At 38.0% G+C, this 21,171-nt stretch overlaps 1 protein-coding gene across 13 annotated transcripts in view; it reads right to left on the bottom strand.

The window, feature by feature from the left end:
* Positions 1-21,171, bottom strand: part of Bltp1 (bridge-like lipid transfer protein family member 1) — a 216,622-nt gene that overhangs the window by 51,502 nt on the left and 143,949 nt on the right. For all 13 annotated transcript variants that reach the window (XM_039101992.2, XM_039101994.2, XM_039101997.2 and 10 more), the window contains 9 exons: positions 20,222-20,428; positions 18,468-18,706; positions 16,190-16,434; positions 12,750-12,855; positions 8,027-8,124; positions 6,704-6,889; positions 5,617-5,785; positions 3,478-3,689; positions 2,027-2,225 (listed from right to left, as the gene is read on the bottom strand). In XM_039101992.2, the coding sequence (XP_038957920.1) occupies positions 2,027-2,225; positions 3,478-3,689; positions 5,617-5,785; positions 6,704-6,889; positions 8,027-8,124; positions 12,750-12,855; positions 16,190-16,434; positions 18,468-18,706; positions 20,222-20,428 (1,661 nt within the window). The remainder of the gene's footprint in view (positions 1-2,026; positions 2,226-3,477; positions 3,690-5,616; positions 5,786-6,703; positions 6,890-8,026; positions 8,125-12,749; positions 12,856-16,189; positions 16,435-18,467; positions 18,707-20,221; positions 20,429-21,171) is intronic.

Raw genomic sequence — 21,171 nt, 5'->3', positions numbered from 1 at the left:
TTTCTTCAGTCTCTGCTCTAGTCTTTGTCTCTGGATTTCCTCCCGTGAATATTTTGCTCTCCCTTCTAAGAAGGACTTGAAGCATCCACATTTTGGTCTTCCTTCTTGAGCTTTATATGGTCTGTGAATTGTTTCTTGGGGATTCTGAGCTTTTGTGCTACTATCCACCTAACAGTGAGTTCATGCCATGTGTGTTCTTTTGTGATTGGACTAATTCACTAAGGATGATATTTTCTAGTTCCATCCATTTGCCTCTGAATTTCAAGAAGTCATTGTTTTTAACAGCTGAGTAGTACTCCATTGTGTAAATATATCACATTTTCTGTATCCATTACTCTGTTGAGGGACATTTGAGTTCTTTGCAGCTTCTGGCTATTATAAATAAGGCTGTTATGAAAAGAGTGGAACATGTGTCCTTGTAATATGTTGAAGCATCTTTTAGGTATATGTCCAGTAGTGATATAGCTGGGTCCTCAGGTAGTACTATGTCCAGTTTTCTGAGGAACCTCCAGACTCATTTCCAGAATGGGTGTACCAGCTGGCAATCCCATCAACAATGGAGGAGTGTTCCTCTTTCTCCACATCCTCACCAGCATCTGCTGTCACCTGAATTTTTGATCTTAGCCATTCTGACTGGTGTGAGGTGGAATCTCAGGGATGTTTTGATTTGTATTTCCATGATGACTAAAGATGTTGAACATTTCTTTAGGTGCTTCTCTGACATTTGATATAAATTCTTTGTTTAGCTCTGTACCCCATTTTTTTTTTTTTGGTTCTTTTTTTTTTTCGGAGCTGGGGACCGAACCCAGGGCCTTGCACTTCCTAGGCAAGCGCTCTACCACTGAGCTAAATCCCCAACCTCTGTACCCCATTTTTAATAGGGTTATTTGGCTCTCTGGAGTCTAACTATTCTTGAGTTCTTTGTATATATTGGATATTAGCTCTCTATCAGATGTAGGATTGGTAAAGATCTTTTCCCAATCAGTTGGTTGCCATTTTGTCCTAATGACAGTGTCCCTTGCCTTACAGAAGCTTTGCAGTTTATGAGGCCCCATTTGTCAATTCTAGATCTTAGAGCATAAGCCATTGGTGTTCTGTTCAGGAAATTTTCCCCTGTGCCCATGTGTTTGAGGCTCTTCCTCAATTTCTCTATTAGTTTCAGTGGATCTGGGTTTATGTGGAGGTCCTTGATCCACATGGACTTGAGCTTTGTACAAGGAGATAATAATGGGTCGATTTGCATTCTTCTACTTGCTGATGTCCAGTTGAACCAAAGCCATTTGTTGAAAATGCTATCTTTTTTCCATTGGAGTTTTAGCTTCTTTGTCAAGGAACAAGTGACCATAGGTGTGTGGGTTCATTTCTGGGTCTTCAATTCTATTCCACTGATCTACCTGCCTGTCTCTGTACCAGTATCATGCAGTTTTTTATCACAAACCTTTCTCCTTTCTAATCATCACATACACAAAGAGTGGAATTAGAGGAATTCATAATGATTCTTTCAAATCCTAGAAACTTGGGCTGTGTCTCTGGGTTATTACTGTGTCAGCTATAATTAAAGGAGAAATTCTAGTCCAATAGATTTACAATCTACTGTGTGTTTAGTGAGTTTTCTCTTGCAGTCACCACTCTCTTACAGATTTATGGAACAAGGATGGCTTCTTTGGTCATTCAACTACAGGAAAAACCAGGCCGTGAGCAAAGCTTCACATGTGTAGAAGTCTCTCTGACTTACACGAAGGCTGAAGTTACAGTTTTTTACAGATGTATTTTGCTACCTTTAACTACAAAAAGTCCTTATTCATTTCTAAAGCAATCCTATATCTGAACATCCTTAAATTTTCAACAAAGAGACATTTCAATTTTTTCTTTTTTTTTTTTTTTTGGTTCTTTTTTTCGGAGCTGGGGACCGAACCCAGGGCCTTGCGCTTCCTAGGTAAGCGCTCTACCACTGAGCTAAATCCCCAGCCCCCAATTTTTTCTTTTTAGAAATATAAGCCTCACATAAAAAATAAACGAGACTCACAAGCATTCATTACTAGATCTCCACGGATTTCTGGTTTCCAGTCATCCCACGATGTCTCAAAGCCATCAGCAAAACGGATACAAAAGTTCTTGAAATGGCCTTTGCTAACCAGAGACTCTGAGGAGCAGGCAGTGATGAGAGTACTTTCGATGGTCAGCACTAGGGCAGAGCCAGTGTCCAGGTCTCCAGTGTGGTTAGACTAAAGAAATATCATAGGGAAATGAGGCAAAAGGTGAATGTAAAATGTTTTTTAAAAGACTTATTTTCTGTGTATGAATGCTTTGTCTGCCTATACATATGTGCACCACATGCTTGTCTGGTTTCCACAGTCATCAGAAGAGGGCTTCGGATTCACTGAATTAGAGTGGTACAGATGGTTGTGACCCACCATATGGGTGTTTGAAATTAAGCCCAGTTCTGTACAAGAACAACAAGTACCATTGAGTGCTGTGCCATTTCTCTAGACCAGATGACTTATAAAATTTAGAAATCTTTATATTCACAATAAAAGTCTAGAAAGGGTTAAGTCTAGAAGTCCTTAATAAAAGGCAACTTAGCAAAATATGTTGTAAACAATACTCAAGTGAAATGCATGTTCCTTGTGCACCTTTTCCATTTTAATATGCAAAGGGCTAATATCTGTGCTTCCCTAGCTCCTGTTTAGTAGGGACACTCTCACCTGAGAGCCAGTTCTTGTGTGTGTAGCTTTCCTGAGCCCTCTTATCATGTCATTAGAAAGTTGCCACAGCTCAACTCTTTAGACACAAGCAACACTACCAGTACATCTTGAACTCCTCCAAGTTTCTCTTTGCACTGTTCTTCCAAACAGAACCCTCAATGTAAGTTTATTACATTCAGTATTAGTATCTCTGCCAGGATTTTAAATTATTAAAAGTGACAATGAAGAAACACTGTAACAATAAGATGATCTCTGCATGGGATTCTTAGAGCAATATTTTTCTTGGTCTAACACTTGCAGACAGCATTTTCTTACTTAACCGCAAGTTCAAGTAACAATGCATTCCTGAAAACTGACCCTAAACTATGAAGACAGCATACTTTTTTCCATCTAAGTACACAGATAACTAGCAAGATTTTTATCCTTATTTAATATTCATACTACACTTTGTAAGCAAATTGAAACTCTCTGCCATGTTTCAGATGAGGGTATTAAAGTACATTTGAAATGTCTCTTTCCGCTTTAATATGTTTTGGATATAATTGGATATAATTTGGATAACAATCAATCCAAAGATTTCTTACTTAAAAATAAAAGCAATGAGAAGATTCTGAAGCTTATTTGCAAAAATAAGAATTAGGAGTTCTTCCTTGCTCAAGTTATAAACAGCTCTACTTATAATGGTTATAATCTACACTTACAAAAATGGTGAGTAGCAACATCTAGCTTTCAATTCTGAATAAAGGCTCCTATGTCTTGATTGTTTCTGTACCTGTGCAGTATTTGTTATAGGGAGGCAAATTCCTAGATCATTCACAGTTAGCTGGAGGAAGAGAGTCCCAAAGGCCTGGGCTGATGTTTGCTGGATGCCAGGGAGCATGTCTACCACTTCCTTTGTAGCCATATGAATATCCTTATGCAAAGCCATTCGTTGTTCATTCCAGTTGTCATAGGCAGCCTTGTAATTCAGCCAAAACAGAACAGCTTTGGCAAACAGGCAGAAAGAAAACTAAAGTCAGTGATGTACGTGATTCATTACAGTTAGTAAATCACAACTACTATAAAATCCTGATGATTAATAATAACTTCTAATAAAAATTGCTACCAGAAAATCTTGGTTAGAATTATAATGACACTAAAGTGATGTAGTTAATACTTTTCATGGAAAAGAAAGAAAGAAACAGAAAGAAGCAACTGCCAAATGGCAACAGAAAGAAACCCAGGTCCATTTATCCATTCAATATTATAGAATTCCGGTTATATATTTGGTTCTGGTTGGAGCAATAAACACAAATAAACATGGCCCTTGACCTTCATTGTACAGTTCACCCTTTGTGTAGGTTTGGCTGAGAAATGTCACAGGGTCATGCATTTAAACACTTGTTTCCCAGTTGATGGTACTATTTGGGGAAGTCATAGGAATGTAGAACCAAGCCTTGCTGGAGGAAATAGGCAACTGAGGGTGGATTGAGAGTTCATAGCATTGCCCCATTATAGCTCGCTCACTCTGGGCTTTCCTCAGGGTGGATGAGATCGAATCTCTTAGCTTCTCACTTGGGTACCTACTGCCATGCCTCTACAGCCATTATGGACTATCCTAGTAAGCCCAAATAAACTCTGTATCTACAAGTTACCTTTGTTCACAGTATTTTATCATACCAACAGAAAATCAGCTAATATGTACTTACTGCTTTGAATCACTTCTAAGAACACAGACACAATGCTAGGCATATATCTTAAAGGAAGTGATTTGGAATGGTCAAAGTCATTTGAGTTTGTTAGTAAGAAAAACACCCAAAGGAAAACCTTCATCTCAAGACAATATGGAAGTCTAAGGAGGTAAGAATGGCGAGCCACTAGAAGAGAAAAACAAGAGTGGGCCAGCCATCACCTGAGTGTTATAAGACCTGGGGAAGGATAAAGGCTGTGTGGCATGAGCAGGGCTCAGGGAAAACAGAGCAGCTATGGCAGTACTGCCAAAAGGGAAGTATTTAATGGTGGACCTAAGAGTACCGAGAACTGAAATTTTACAGATTCAGAAGTATCCCCGTGGGGTTGGGGATTTAGCTCAGTGGTAGAGCGCTTGCCTAGCAAGCACAAGGCCCTGGGTTCAGTCCCCAGCTCCGAAAAAAGAGAAAAAGAAAAAAAAGAAAAAAAAAAAAAAGAAGTATCCCCGTACTGCCTCTGAAAAACAGTTTAAACATTAGTTTGTCCATCCAGTCAGCCCTCTTTCCCACTCTTTCTTTTCTGAAAGCTGCTGCCATCTTTTCTTAGACCACTGTGCTCAGACACTCACTCCTCTCCTCTCAGTTAGCAATGTTTGTGTGTAGCACTCTATGCTAGGGCTGTTCTAGCCCTAGGATAAGAAAGTGAGTAACAGTTGATCTCATGAGCTTATCTCCTTGGTGAATTCTACATTCTAAGTGGAAACTGAAGAATTTGTTTCTCCTCTAAAGAGCAAAGGAAGATGCAGACTCAGATCTAGGAAAAAAAGATTTTTGACTCATTCACAAGTCTATATGAATTCTTTTTCAGCAGACTACATCATTGAGCGCAGAATCCTGATCCTGTTATCCACTGTATCCCACTTTTAGCCAGCACACAGTAAACATTTTCAGAATACACAAATCAATGTATATCTAAAATACAAACGGGTAGATGATCCAAGCAAAGAACTTAGCATTTAAGATTGGAACTTGGAATAAAATAATCCTATTTATGTCAAAAGCAAGGTAATTGTGAAGTATGACATGACTTTTAAAGCTGTAGTTAGCAAGACTTGCCTTAGGTGCCCACATTTCAGAGCTAGGAGGCAGTTAGCTCTGTGGCATCTGCACTGGCAAGGGCAAGCTACAGCAGACCTATCCTGGTTACCGCATGCTCCCACACAGTAATAGCTGGCATAACTTACCTCTATCAAAGGCCACAGGCTGCGCATAAACAATTGGTCTGTTCAGGGTGATAAGCACAGCTTCCCTATCTGAAGAACCACTGATTTCCTCTCGAAGGGCATTCCTTAATCCAATTCTAGTTTTAAAATAGGCAACTTGATGAAAATCAGAACCAGCTTCTTCATAAACCTAAAATAAAATTCAAAACTTAACAAAGTCAAACAATGGAAAATTTTACCCAAGTAATTTAAACATTATATACCATTTTTCTCCAAAAGTCCTACAGTATACTTCCCAAATTCAACCATTAAATGATAGGCCCTTAATATTTTATAACATAAATACTTAAAATTAATGTAACATATAAGTAACTACGTAAAAGGTAAACTTGGATCTGGGCTGCAGCCCTGGGGTAAAGCTATCAAGCACAGTTAAAGCCAGCAGAGGAAAGCCTAGTGATATATTAAGTGTTTGAAATAAATAAGATTTCTCTCAACATATGTTTCCATTTGGAAAAAATGAGCTTTTCTAATCTAACAAGAATCTGAAATAGTTAATGTAGCCATTGATTTTTTAAAACTATAACTGACAATTAAAAATGACTTTTCAAATCCAAATTAGTGGAATATTAAAAAGAAATATTTAGCAAAATTCAATTAAAACAACAAAAAGTATCTCTGATAAACAGTAAAACTTGATTAGGGAACTACACTAGTTGCTGTCTTTTTCTTAAAACTTTACATATTTAACATTTATGACATATGAAATTTCAAACATTCTATAGGGAAGGTGTGAACGTAACACTTTACATATTAACTAATAAAAGCACAAGACAGTGAAATAAAAATAATGCTTAAGAAACTGACAGATTCCAAGCGAATGTTTGCACGGATTCTGGATGGAGTCTCACGCAATTGCTCCTGCACAACCTTGTGATAGGGAACACACAGTCAAAAGGACAGGAAATGGCAAAGTAAAACGTAAAGGCCAAGGAAGTCTTCAACAGAAGTCACAATGCAAATTGTAGGAACTTAAATATTTCTAAAACTATAACACATAAATTAATTTACAGACAATAGCTCCAGTACCATTATATTCCATACAAACCTGATGTTTGACAATTTGCCCTAATGCCAGGTTTAAGTCCACTTGGCATTTACCGAATAACTTCAGATAGCTGCTGCTTCCTGGGGAAGCTTTGGTTTGAAGTCGGTTTGAAAGTTCCAATTCAATCAGTCCAGTTTCAAATCTCACAGCTCTCATTGAAGGTGTGGTGGCTGTTACCTGAATACCCTAGAAGATTACATGTTGTAAGGAAAATAAGAAAATAAACCAATACAGATTCACTCATATACAATCTTTTGAAACATGATAGGAAGTCATGTTTAAAACATATATAAGATGTCTAAGGCACACATTCTTAAAATCAGTTATACTAGGACACTACAGTTATTTCATTTTAGCATTTTTACTTTTTTATAGGAGGTAATTAAGATTTAAAGTATTAAAGCTATTTTTTTTTCTCTTTGGCCATGCCCTGTTCTCCCACCTTTGGTACTGAGGAAGAACCCATAGCTTTTCTTCATTCAGATAACTGTATATGAAAGCAAGCATTCTATCATAGTCTTCCTAAAATATCATCAATTGAACAAACATTTAAAATATTTTTGCAGAATAAATTATAAAAGAAATAATTAGAAATATCAAATGTTCACTGGAATATAGTCAAACAAACTATTTAAATTATATAATATAATACAGCTTTTAGAAGATAAAGCTGATCTCAATAATCTGGTATAAAAAGAGAAGTTTTTCAAATACATGCTAATAATGTTATTATTGTTGTTATATTATTATTATTATTACCATAACTATTATTATAGCAGCATTTGTAATAGAAGGTCTGGGCATTCTTTTAACAACAGTACTAGAAAGGCAGAAGCAACTGGATTTCTGGACTCAAGACTAGCCTAGTTTATATAGTGAGTTCCAGCAAGCCAGTTAGGACTGTATAGTTGAGATTCTGTCTTTAAGAAAGAAATAAACCTGGGTTTGGTCCTCAGCTCCAAAAAAAAGAAAAGAAAAGAAAAGAAATAAATAAAAGATGAAAGGAAGGAAGGAAAAAGAAAAAGGGAAAGAAGGTAGGAAGCCTGATGCTTGCCCTTAAAGAACTGAGGTCTGAGGATATAGCTCAGTGAGGGCTTGCTGTATATTTATAAGGCTCTGGGCTCTAAGCCTAGCAGTGTCAATATGAAGGAGAAAAAGGAGGAAAAAGAAGATTCAAACACTAAAGCTTTCCCAAGTAAGCAGAGTACAATTTATTCTTACTATTTTGCAATTATGTATCACACAAAATTTCCACATAAAATATACACTAGTTAATTAGAAAGTGTCAGTAAAATTAAAGTGTCAGTGTTAGGGAAATTTTACCTTAAACTGTAAATTCAGGGAATAGAGGAGAATTTTCGGCTTATCTCCATCTGTTGTTCCATCATGTTCATTCCAGAGAGGAATAGGCTGCTCCCCACCTAGAAAAGGTTAAATACTGAAGGACTAAAACAGCTTCCTTATCAGAAAAAATTCTGACTATATTCTGCGCATTAAAAATAAATATGTGGTTGCTGGGAATTGAACTCAGGACCTCTGATAGGGCAGTCAGAGCTCTTAACCACTGAGCCATCTCTCCAGTCCTTACTCTTACTCTTATTAACACTCATTTATCAATGTTTCCGTGATGTACTGTTATAAAAACTTGGTCTTTCTAATGTGATATGTTAAAAATATTCATTTCTGGTATAATGTTTATTTATTCCCATACTTATGTCCCAAATTCCTTGGGAGAGGCACATCTTAGTGGGTTCTCAGTGTTTTTTTGGAACGGTCAAGGGCACCTGCACTATTTCATGATCCAACTTGTCATCTTCACTCATGTCTACACCGCCTCCCTCACAGAAGCCATGCAAGTGTTCATAACTTTAGACTCTCACAATTCTGATGTCAATCACAGCAAATTAACACGTCTTTCTCCTTTTGATGTTTTTCTCCATATTGTCTTTTTGTAATGGCTCTGTGATCAGAAAGTAGAATGCATTCAAGCCCTGCTTTAAGTCATCCTGATGCCATGAAGTCCTCAATGATAATGTATTCACAAAGTGTGTCCTTTCTTCTTAATAATTTTAATTTGTGTCTGTGTGTGTGCATGCATGTGTGTGATCATCCTAATGAAGATGTACTTTGCTAAGCCTGATATCTGATATTTTCATGTGTCTTTGTAACTTCATTATCTAACTTGGAGCCACATATATTTTTATCTCATAAATACTACTTAAATGTTTTTATATCAGATCTCTTATATAGAAAGAGTTTATAAAGATAATTTATAGAGATAATTCCTACTTAGAAACACAAAAGTCTAACATGTACTACAGGGGGAAAAAAAGCACATGGCATAGTAACTTACATTTCAAGAAGTATTTTTAAAATACTGCTAATAAAACTGTTTAAGCCAGTAAAGTTCTTAGTCTCTGACATGCCATAATAGTCAAGAGTACATTCTGGATGATGCTAGAGACACGGTTCTCAACCTGTGGGTTGAGACCCCAGTGTGGGATAGCTGAACGGCTGACTCTTCTCCAAGGGTTACATATTAGGTGTCCTGCATCATAGCTATTTTATGAGGCATAAACCACACTTTATGTAGCTAAACCACAGTTATGAAGTACTAATGAAAATAATGTTACGAGAAGGGCTCCCTATACCATGAGAACTGTACTAAAGGCCTGCAGCATTAGGAAGGTTGAGAACCACCACTGAGGAGCAATCTAATGGTATGACCAAGTAAGGACTACAGGGTTCTTCTTTACGGAATATTTGGAATTCTTAGATAAGTAATGAATAAATGGTAACTTCTTTGTGAAGGCAAGATAAACTAGAAGGGGAATTGTGGTAGAAGAAGAAGAAATCTTAAGCACAGGGGAAAGGTAATGGAAGGTATGTTATAAGACAGCAAGACGGAAAGACTGACTGGGAGAGCAAGCTTGCCTGAGGTGTGCAGTGAGCACTGAGTGGGGTAGTATAGGTGGGTGTCTGCCTCTTGGGGAGAGGAACTGGGGAGTTGGACCCAGTTATAGGGAAGTACCAAGATACAGCTCTGGAGGTGGCAAAGCAGTCGGAGATATGGGAAAGCAGGAGTTAGTTTGGGGGTCTCCGGACCTGCAACATGGCCAGGGCCTTGGGGTTTTCAGACTCTTAAATATCCAGGTTCAGCTGGGAACAGCATCTAACCCTGGACAGACTGGGGAAAGGGGGAACTCTGCCTTGCAACAGAGGTGATTGTCTTTAGTTTGGTGGAGGCAGGCTTAGTGTTGGTTGTGGCTGGGAGCAGAGAGAGGCCTTCTATTGGAGAATTAAGCTGCAGCACTGTAGGTGAAGACCTTCTTCATGGCTCCCCACGGTGGGTCTTGATGAAAGAGACAGTGCATGGTTCCAAACAGTTTATTGGTTGTTCATGAAGGAAAAAATGGATGCATACGATGCAATACTTACTTCTCAGGGTAAACCTGAGATTAAAAACATTTTGCAGGGAGGAATGTCTGCAAAGGGAAGCTTATTGGCTAAGTCCTCTGGAACTCTTGGTACTTCATTAGTATGGAGAACTCTGTTTTGTACCTACATGGCCCTCATATGCGTTTCTTTTATGTGAGGAGCATGGCAAGTGGTCTAGGTCAGGAGTCTGGCAGGGAGCTGGGAGTTGCCCAAGTCTCAGGTGTGTGCCCACTGTGCCCACCTGCTCTACCTTACCAAACATCGTAGCATGCTTTTACATCCCACAGGTTAGTAGTAAGGTAGAGAAACAGATGAAAATAAAGTATAATGACATGTATGTAAAGTACAAGACTATTACTTTCCATGATAACCGATAAAAATTAGTAAAACAGAAGAAAACTATAAAGAAGGGTGAATAGGCCTAAATATTTATCCAGGACTGGGGAGATGGCTCAGTGGGTAAGACTGCTTGCTATGGAAATAGACGGACCTGGGTTTGGATCTGCAGCATTTATGTAAAAGATGAGAGTAGTCATTCTTCATGGAAAATGTAAGCAAGTTTCAAAAGCTCTAAGTTATACAAAACATGCAGAAGTGTGTATGTATGTATATATATACACACACATGCATATATGTACATATACATATATAACAAATTTCTAAGATCAAAGTATGATATATTATATTAAACCTTTATTCAAATTACCTGTTCTTATTTATACAAGCACTGACTTAAAAGGACAAAATGTACATCTAATCAAGGTTTATTTTAAAGTGCTTAGTTTTTGCCCAAACTTTATTACATTAGTAGTTAAAATACTAAACTGGTGTCAACACACCTTCTCGGTGTTCAATAATAATACTCTGGTGCCTATACTAATGTGGACAGAGGGATTAAAAGGTGCACTACAGTGGGGTTGGGGATTTAGCTCAGTGGTAGAGCGCTTGCCTAGCAAGCGCAAAGCCCTGGGTTTGGTCCCCAGCTCTGAAAAAAAAAAAAAAAGGTGCACTGTGTCTTCTGCCTTCTAAGAGCAATTCCTATTCTAGCCCTGGTGAGTCACCTGTATTTTAAAGAGACCATGAAGACCCTACTACATAGACTAAAATGTCCATTCTACAAAGAGGAAGATCCTCCGGGAGGGAAATTTTCCTCCATGTTTCCAGGTGAAGCCATGTTTTCAGCAAGGCCTCTGGCTTATCCTTGTATAGATGGAACAACTGACCAGAGGTCCTCCTAAGTCCAAGTAATCCTTGAGGACCAGACCATAAATGTCCTTCCAAGTAAGAATAAAGTGATTAATTCTGGCCACCTGCAAAGTCTTAAGCACACAGCAGAAAAAAATAAGTAAAGTTAAAATAATTGATAATAATATAATAAAACAACGGGCATAACCAAATTAAGATCCTTAATCAAATTAAAGAATTCTTATGTTTTTCCTAATCATATAACATGGCAAAGACTACCACCTCATTGGTGAACAGCTTTATGGAAGGATCTCTGTAGTAAAACCTGGTTAAATCTACTATAACCTTAGCTGTAATGCTCTTCTCTAGACTTTGTGTATTCAACCAGTCTTAATTTTGTCTATACTAGTTTACAGTTTGGTCCATATTTAGATAGTCCTGACATGATCCAGTTCTGGGTCCCTTTGACTATTCTCCCATGCTTGCAAATCATCAAGAGTCTCTCTAATTCCCTTCTATTTCCTCTCTAATCTCCCCAATGCTTATAGGAAGTAGTCAGACTGATTTAGCATCCATCTTCTAAATGGTTTCAGGGCCTCAACTCATGAGGAGAGAATGTTAGATGAATAGGTATTATTAGCAGGGTAGGAGGCCTATGGGGAAGGACTCTACCCTTAAAATGTCCTCTTCCACAGTTTCCAACACCAGAAATTGCCCCAAACTGTGATGGGGATGCTGATCTTAACAGCAGATAATTACATGAACAACATCTACCCATGGAAACAAAAGTCAAGAATGTTAGTTGTGGTCACTGAACCCCACCTAGATTCCAGGCACAGAGCTGTCCACCTACAACCTACATTCTTTCATTTGCTGCTCACCATTTCTTTGGTCACTTCTGGAAAGAGCCCATCTCTGGCCAAAAAGGAAACTTCATCCTCCTTGCCTGCTTCCTTCCCAGTCTGCCCTATAACTACTCCAGTTTGTAAGTGAATGGTGGGTTTGATTCTTATAATGAACTGCCCCCACTCCTCCAATCCCCCAGAGCAACAGGTTTTCTTTCTTGAAATAAAGGACCATACTGTCTTAACCAACAACTGGTGAACTTCAGGTTCAATGAGAGACACTAGCTTAAGGGAATAAGATAAAGAAAATAAAAGAAACTACCCGATCATCTCTCTTGCTTTCTGAATGTGCACATTCTCTCTCATTCATTCATTCATTCATTCATTCATTCATTCATTCTCTCTCTCTCTCTCTCTCTCTCTCTCTCTCTCTCCCTCCCTCCCTCCCTCCCTCCCTCCCTTCCTCTCTCTCTCCCTTCCCTGTCTCTGTCTCACACACACTAGTTACCAATATAATTTTTATGCCATTTAGGTCCTTAAGAATAGAAACTTGTAGCCCTAGCTCCAGGCAGCCTTACCAGACACCTTCTGTATCACTTCATTCACTTCCTTCATGAACACTTTCTGTACAAACACCAAGTGGTTTAGAAGATCTGTTGTGAGATTGTGTTCAAAGGAACCAACCTGCCAAACAAGATTGGAGTGTAAGATTGTGCTGCTGAGGATGTTAGCTATGCTTTCTATGTAAAGCAAATCATCAAGACTTTAGGAAAAGGAGATAATTCTCTATATAAGAACAACGCACTGAAAATGTCTGTAAAGGTCTTCAGTCCCAATGAGCATTTCCCTTTGTATTAAATGCTACAAATATAGTGATTCAAAATTCAGTGAGAGTGAATTACCAAATCCATACCTAATGTAGCATGTGTCTTGTGATTAGTATAAAATTACTAGTTGCTGACAAGAATTAGTCAATAAATAGATGAAGTAGAAAGCAGCTTCTAATTAAGTGGCCATTAAACAAAACACAGATTCAAGCACTCTATGATTAAAGCAAATACTACTATCATTGTAATATGGTTCATATTTTGATCAAAAATTAGTAGAGCAAATAGATTTGTCATCTTTGATGAAAAATCACAAAAGTTTGAGCGTATCAGGAGGCACTTAAACTATCTTTATTACTGTTAGTTATGTGTCTTGGCTGTATGTGGTATTGTACACATGAATGCAGATGCCTGCCAAGGCCAAAGGTGCAACATTCCTCTGGGCTGCCTTGATGTGGGTACTGGGACTTATTTTATTTATGAGTGAGTGTGTGGGAACTCTCTCTGGGAGATCAGTACATGTTCTTAACCACTGAGTTGTCCCTCCTTTTATCTTGCACAGAAAAGTACAAATAGGACAAAAATGAGTTTCAGTATGTCTACGTTAGGACTATTTCAAATAGGAAATTCTGATATACTACATAATTTTAAATGCTTTGAAATTAATTTATTTTCCTTTCCTTTTGGTATAAATTCTTCCTTTTTAGTATCTGCCATTAATATGGAATTATACCATCCATTGCTTTAGATTTATTTTCTTTGAATTGAAGCATTATTAACAGTACTGCCCAACTAGTTTGGGCCACTTATTTTTCAACATGGAAAGTACACATGCAATAAAATTTCCTAATTCAAATTAGGATTCTTAAAAGCTTGTGTACTTTTGGATATATTTGTTTTTACACACAGAAATCTCAACTCCTGGCCTGGCTAGGTGGGCTGCTGGGCAAAGAAGCTTACCAGGCAAAACTAGATTCTTGAATTTTATCCCTACAACCTAGCTATGAGTAGAAGCAAAGAATACACTTCACCAGGGTATCATCTGATTTCTCTATGTGTACTGTGGCATCCCACAGAAACCATACATCAGAGACACACACTCACTCATAAATAAAATTAAAAAACTAAAAGAAATTACAACTTTTGGGCACTAAAGAAAGTGCAGTCTAGAAAAGGTTTATCAGACTTAAATGTGTCTCCTCCAATTACAGTATTTCTATCAAAAACTCAAGAGCTGTCTTATAGATTTTCAAACCAAATGAAAAGGTATGGAGAAACCTTAGATAAAACGCCCTACAGTGAGAAGAGGGAACTTGCAGAGCCCACCTCCAACAGAAAGACAGGGCATCAAGTGAGGAATGGGGTTGCTATCCCACAGTTAAAACTCTGACCCTGAGAAAGGACTGGAAGAGCTTGAAGGGGCTCGAGACCCCATATGAACAACAATGCCAACCAACCAGAGCTTCCAGGGACTAAGCCACTACCCAAAGACTATACATGGACTGACCCTGGGCTCCAATCTCATAGGTAGCAATGAACAGCCTAGTAAGAGCACCAATGGAAGGGTAAGCCCTTGGTCCTGCCAAGACTGAACCCCCAGTGACTGTGATTGTTGGGGGAAGGGTGGTAATGGGGGGAGTAGGGGGAGGGGAAGCCCATATAGAAGGGGAGGGAGAGGGGTTAGGGGGATGTTTGCCCGGAAACCGGGAAGGGGAATAACAATCGAAATGTAAATAAGAAATACTCAAGTTAATAAAGGAAAAAAAATAACTCTGACCCATAATTGTTCCTGTCTGAAAACAATGCAGGGATGGAAATGAAGAAGAGCCTGAGGAAAAGGTCCAGCGACAGGCCCAGAGTGGGTTCCAGCTCAAGGTGGAGGACCCAAGGCCTGACACTATTACTAAGGCTATGGTGTGGTTAGAGACAGGAGTCTATCATGACTGCCCTACAAAAGACCTAACAAACAGCTGAGAGAGTCAGATACAGATATTTGCCCCCAACCAATGAACAGAAGCTGCTGATCCCTGTGGCTGAATTAGAGAAAAGCTGGAGGAAGCTGAGGAGGAGGGTGACCTGGGAGGAGGACCAGCAGTCTCAATTAACCTGGAACCCTGAAATCTCTCAGACACTGGATCACCAACCACGGAGCAGACACCAGCCAAGATGAGGCCCCCAACACATATACAGCAGAGGACTCTCGGGTCTGGGTTCAGTCAGAGAAGATGTGCCTAACCCTCAAGAGACTGGAGGCCCCAGGGAGTTTAGAGGTCTGGTGGGGTGGGTCAGATGGGTGGGGTGGGGACATTCTTATGGAGACAAGGGGTGGGAAGGAGGTATTAAATGGGGGAATAGTCGGAGGGTGGACCAGGAGGAAGATAAAATCTGGAGTGTACAAAATGAATGAATGAATGAATAAATAAATAAATAAAAACAAAAAAATAAAAAAGTTCACCTGAAGTTGGAGAGAAATGTCATAAAGATAGAGAAAATGGAGGGGTGGAACAGGAGATGGATGTGACAAAATACATTATATGTACATATAAACTCAATAATTAATTTGACAATTAATAAGTATACAGAAGATAATGCCAAAAAGAGGTATGCCATGCTTTTTAAGCTTTTGACAGTTATAAATAGAGGTGAAGATAATGAGGTAGTGCCAGCTTTTAGCATTAGCTTAAATAATAAATGAGTCTGTTAATTTATTGTACCTTTCCACATGATCTTTAGATCACGACTAATAGTTGTTTTATTAATATAATCTTTTAAAAAAATCAGTCATCCACCACCCCCACACACACACATTTTAAAAAGAAAAGAGGTACGAGTACCTCAAAGTTAATTAAAGGACTACAGAAGTAAATACATAAAGCTCTTGACGTTAGCTTTTATTCTCTTTTTATCAAGCAAACCATAAAAATGTCAAAATGAACTTGAGCTTTAACATGTAAGATATAAATTTGTAGATGATAAATACATTGTTTCAAAAAACGTATTTCAATAAAAGCAGGGAAGGGAGGTAGTCAGAGACAGACACACATCCTTTCTCTTGAAATTTGGTACATTAGCCTTCTGTAGGAAAAAAATAATTTAACATTTAACCTTCAAAGTTTGGACCATCATGGTTTTTTGGTATCTAAATTCTGAAAACTTATAAAATGCAATAAGTAATTTGAAAGTAAACTTACTTCTGCCACACAACGTAGATAATTCCCTTGTAAATAGTACCCTTGTTTAGAAGGCAGCTCATCTATACTCCACACTTGATCTGAGTAACTATCATGCTCTTCCATAATGTATTTCCCTGACATGGTAACAGGTGGAAGGTTAAGACTTGCAGAAGGAGGGATAGTTGACATATCCGTCGCAGAAACTTTTGAAGTAAAACGTAATCTGTGATTTGGTAACTCAAATGTAAACCTTGTCTGTGCACCTGTAAGAAGTAAGGAACATTACAGCTGTACAGCATGCAATAATATCACTTTTACAAAAATGATGTCTAAGAAAAAACATTTTGTCATCCCACAGTTTACGCTGATATACATAAAACTAATATTTACACTTTACAAATGAGTTATGCCCTACCTTTAAACAAGTACACATAATATAAAGAATTAGCCAGCAAGTACTAGTAAGCCAGCAGTATTTATGATGCCTACTGGGTACCCAACATCATATAGATGCAGAGACACTTACAGACTCTGCTTATCAGAAAAGGGAGAACAGAAAGACACTGCCCTTCATGTAGAGAAGCTTATAACACAAGAAGATAAAGCAACTCAAGCTAAAAACAAGTCCCAGATTCTGGAACATTAAATACATATTCCTTTAACGTTACCTATTAAGAAACCAAGTAATATGTTACAGTTTAATTTAATATTGTGTTTATTTATTAAGCCTTCTAATTGGCAAAGAGTTGTTCAAGGAAATATTAATGTAGAGTTAATCTCTTTATTTTGCTGATATTCTTCAGCTGTCTATGGGGGTATGAAGAATTGGCAGGAGGAAAATTGGCTTATATCACAGGACATAAGCCAAGTATATGCTCACAGGTTCCTCTCATAAACAGAAAAATGCTACTCTCCAACTCCAGTGCCTTTGAGATGGCCCCAAAGACCCCAACTACACTGCGCTCCTCTTACACCTGTTACAGTCCAGTCTATCTCTGACTCACTTCTGGTAGCTGCAAGAGGTAGGGTCTGTCTCCTACTACCGCCCTTGCCAGCAGTGCTAAATAAAAACACGCAGACCAACACAATTCAAGGTCACAGTTACCACTCCCTCATCTGTGATCATGAATGTGTTACTCTTTTACTGGCTCTGTTCTTTTTCTTTATTTACAGAATTCTGGGTTCTTGTTTGGCTACTCAACAAGGTGGTCACTCTTAGATATTCTACTTTTTCAGCTTGAAAGTGCCTATCTGGCTTGCTCGTTCCATTAGCCTATGGATTCCAGCAGACTTCAAAATGAGCAAATTAGGCAGTGTATTGATAGAACTGGGCTCTGATATATGAAAGTCCATGTTTTCTAACTTTCCCAAATCAAAAAACTTGACTTACCTTGTTTTTATTTCTGGTAATAAAAGGTTGAAAGGCTAAGAAAACTATTTTAAGATACAAACTCAGAAATGTAAAGAGTAGTAATACATATATCCTTAATATAACATTGTATTTAAGTAGGTTTATTAGTGCTTTAAAAATTAATGTAATTTATCATGTTAAAACAAAAAAAGAGAAAAAGACATTTTTAGTTCAACAGGTATAGAAGAAAGTATCTATATTTAGTCACCAATTATTTTTTACAGAAATTTCACAGCACAGTAGAAAATCAATACTAATGTTTTCATGACAAAAAAAATCTACAAAAAACCTAAGTAGTCATCATTAATTTTGCAATAATTAAATAAAAATTTTAATAATTAAAATCATTAATAAAATGATGATTATTTTACACCTTAAAAACTGGAATTAAGACAAGGCAAAACCAATAAAGAAAATTAAACCATTTTATAAATGGAGAAAAAAGATGGTAGGCTGTTGGAAGGGTAATTTTGAGGTGCTTCGGAGAAGCCAGGGATAAGGGGAGTGGATGTGATTAAAATAAAATGTATACATGAATGAAATTATAAAAAAAACTATATGAATAAAATTTAGAAAAAACACTGTTGAACTTTAAGTGATCAAATACTTCAATTTCTGATTTTGTTCTTTGCTTTTTTAAGAGGGTCTCACTGTGTGGTTTGGCCTGACCTGGGACTTACTATATAGTCTATGCCTGTCTGAAACTCACAGAGATCCGCTTGTCTTGGCTTCTCTAATGCTGAAACAAAAGGGTACACCACAATGCCTGGCTATTAAAATTTTTTTAATATCATATTTTTAAGAACTGTAACTTTTCATCAAAAATTGCTTCCTTTTCAAAATTATCATCAGTTTTACATGGCTGAACTTAAAATTCCATGTTACCTGTCATTCCATGGCTTCTCATTCTCCCCATCTTGTACTCAGCTTTCAGGGATGGTAAGAGTGCTGCTCCAATGGCTATGCCATCTAACATAGCACTGAACTTGAGAACGATAGGCTTCTTCTCTAAGCCTTCTGGCAGTTGAGGAAATTCATTTGTTTCAATAGGAGTCTGATTAACACTGGTTGGGGTTTTTTCAGAAGGCAGTGGGGTTGCAATATCTTCTTTCACAGGCTGTGGGCTACAAACCAAAACATAAAACTACTAGGAACTACTACTTTATCAATAAGATTACTAGATTACTCAGTGGAAAACTGCCAACAAATAATGATGATCTAGAATAGCAGACAGAGTAATAACTTGAGCTATAATTTATCAACAGGAGAATAAAGACCTGGATACAACAGCTATAGGAAAATAGGCAATGTCTTCTGAGACTGTCAAGGCACTTTCTAGGATAGGGAAAAGTAAGCATGCACGTATACACAGACACACGTGCATGCACACAGAAGCCAGAAAAGCTGATACTATGAATAGTGGAACATGCACAGGGAATAAAGGTTACTGTGAAAAGATCTGATTTCTTGTTCTTTAAAATGCTATGTGATGAAACTCAAGAAGGACCAAAATGCGAATGCTTCACTCCTTCTTTAAAAGCGGAACAAGAATACCCTTGGCAAGGAATAGGGAGGCAAAGTTTAGAACAGAGGCTGGAGGAACACCCATTCAGAGCCTGCCCCACATGTGGCTCATACATATACAGCCACCAAACTAGATAAGATGGATGAAGCAAAGAAGTACAGGCTGACAGGAACCAGATATAGATCTCTCCTGAGAGACACAGCCAGAATACAGCAAATACATAGGCGAATGCCAGCAGCAAACCACTGAACTGAGAACAGGACCCCCATTGAAGGAATCAGAGAAAGGCCTGGAAGAGCTTGAAGGGGCTCGAGACCCCATATGAACAACAATGCCAACCAACCAGAGCTTCCAGGGACTAAGCCACTACCCAAAGACTATACATGGACTGACCCTGGACTCTGACCTCATAGGTAGCAATGAATAGCCTAGTAAGAGCACCAGTGGAAAGGGAAGCCCTTGGTCCTGCCAAGACTAAACCCCCAGTGAACGGGATTGTTGGGGGGAAGGCAGTAATGGGGGGAGGATGGGGAGGGGAACACCCATAGAGAAGGGGAGGGAGAGGGTTTAGGGTGATGTTGACCTGGAAACCAGGAAAGGGAATAACAATTGAAATGTAAATAACAAATGCCCAATTTAATAAAGATGGAGAAAAGAAAAAAGAAAAAAAATGCTATGTGACATGTAGTCGGTCTTCAAAAATATACAGTAATTTCACGATAAAGGAATATGCAAAACCATGCATGCTATAAATGACTGCTGCAATTTTTTAAATTTAAACAATGACTGACAGTTTGAGAATTCATTGATTTGCTTTTTATTGAAATTTATTGTGATGCCAATGAATCTCTAGAATCTCTTAGACTTCATGTTCACATTGCATATTTAGTATTGGACAATGTGATATATACTTTATTGGCCATTTGATAAGAACACTTTAGTGATACACACCATGATTCTCCCATGATATCATTTGAATACTCTCTACCAGCTCCACTACTGTGATACTCATGTTCTCAGTAACTGCTCATTTTTTACAAACCTTTGTTACCATAGCAAAAATAAAAGGTATATGTTACTGTACAGTCCCAGAATATAAAGGTGAACAACTCACGCTGTGGAAGGCTGCCTGATAAGGTCTGAGATTTGTTTGGACAGTTGGTGAGAACTTCGAACCATCATGCTGTGTAACGTAGCAGGGTGCTGAGGAATGTTGATGCTGATAGCCCCTACTTTGAACACTGCGGCGTTGTTTGTCTTCAGCCCTCTCTGGGCACTGTAGAGGGCTTGGGACTTCGCTATACTACATTTCACCACAGTTCTAGAAACAGAGAAGACGATTATTAATGCGTAGGCAAATGAAAACCTTTGGGGAAATACCAAGAACATCAGATACTTTTATCAATGAGTTAGGAGGACAGCATTCATGTGGCACATGTAGTCTGAAAAGTCATTTTAAAAGATATTAATATATACTGCATTGAAAAGTCTATTGGTTCTTTAGAATATATGAATATGTAAGTAAAAGCAAAAACATTAGGAATTGTTACGTATGCACACACAAAAAAAATTTTGCTTTGATTTTTTTTTTCACTTAGAACCTCTTTTTTCCTCCATTTTAGATTAGGGATCTAAAGAGAGACAAACTCTGCATACAAAAAAAAAAAAAAGATCCATTCATGTACTTCTAAAATGGTATCAAAAAATAAACAAATTATTAACAATCATGCTTGAGCTCAGGAAAAACAGGAGTAGGCCCTGGCTTTGGGAAGCATGAATGTGGTTGAGGCCAAGATGCCCAGTGAATCTGGTGGAGCACTGTAACTGCATGGCCCTGAATCTGTAGACTGTCTTTATGGACATCTGCTGTGAACTTTACACACGCGGGGCACACCAATCATGCTGCAAATTTTTAGTCATCTTTCAGAGAAAACCATTACTTCCTTGAATAAGACATGAGAGATACATGCTTGTGGCTTAAACTAATGGCAATTCTCTTCAAATAATAACACAACTGCAAATAGATGACTCGTATTAACAACTTGTAAACTAACTTACATCTAC

This window comes from Rattus norvegicus, chromosome 2 (genome assembly GCF_036323735.1).
Source record: "Rattus norvegicus strain BN/NHsdMcwi chromosome 2, GRCr8, whole genome shotgun sequence".
Classification (NCBI taxonomy): Eukaryota; Metazoa; Chordata; class Mammalia; order Rodentia; family Muridae; genus Rattus; species Rattus norvegicus.
Note: the sequence above shows the minus strand (reverse complement) of the source record. Positions and strands in the feature narration are given on the sequence as shown.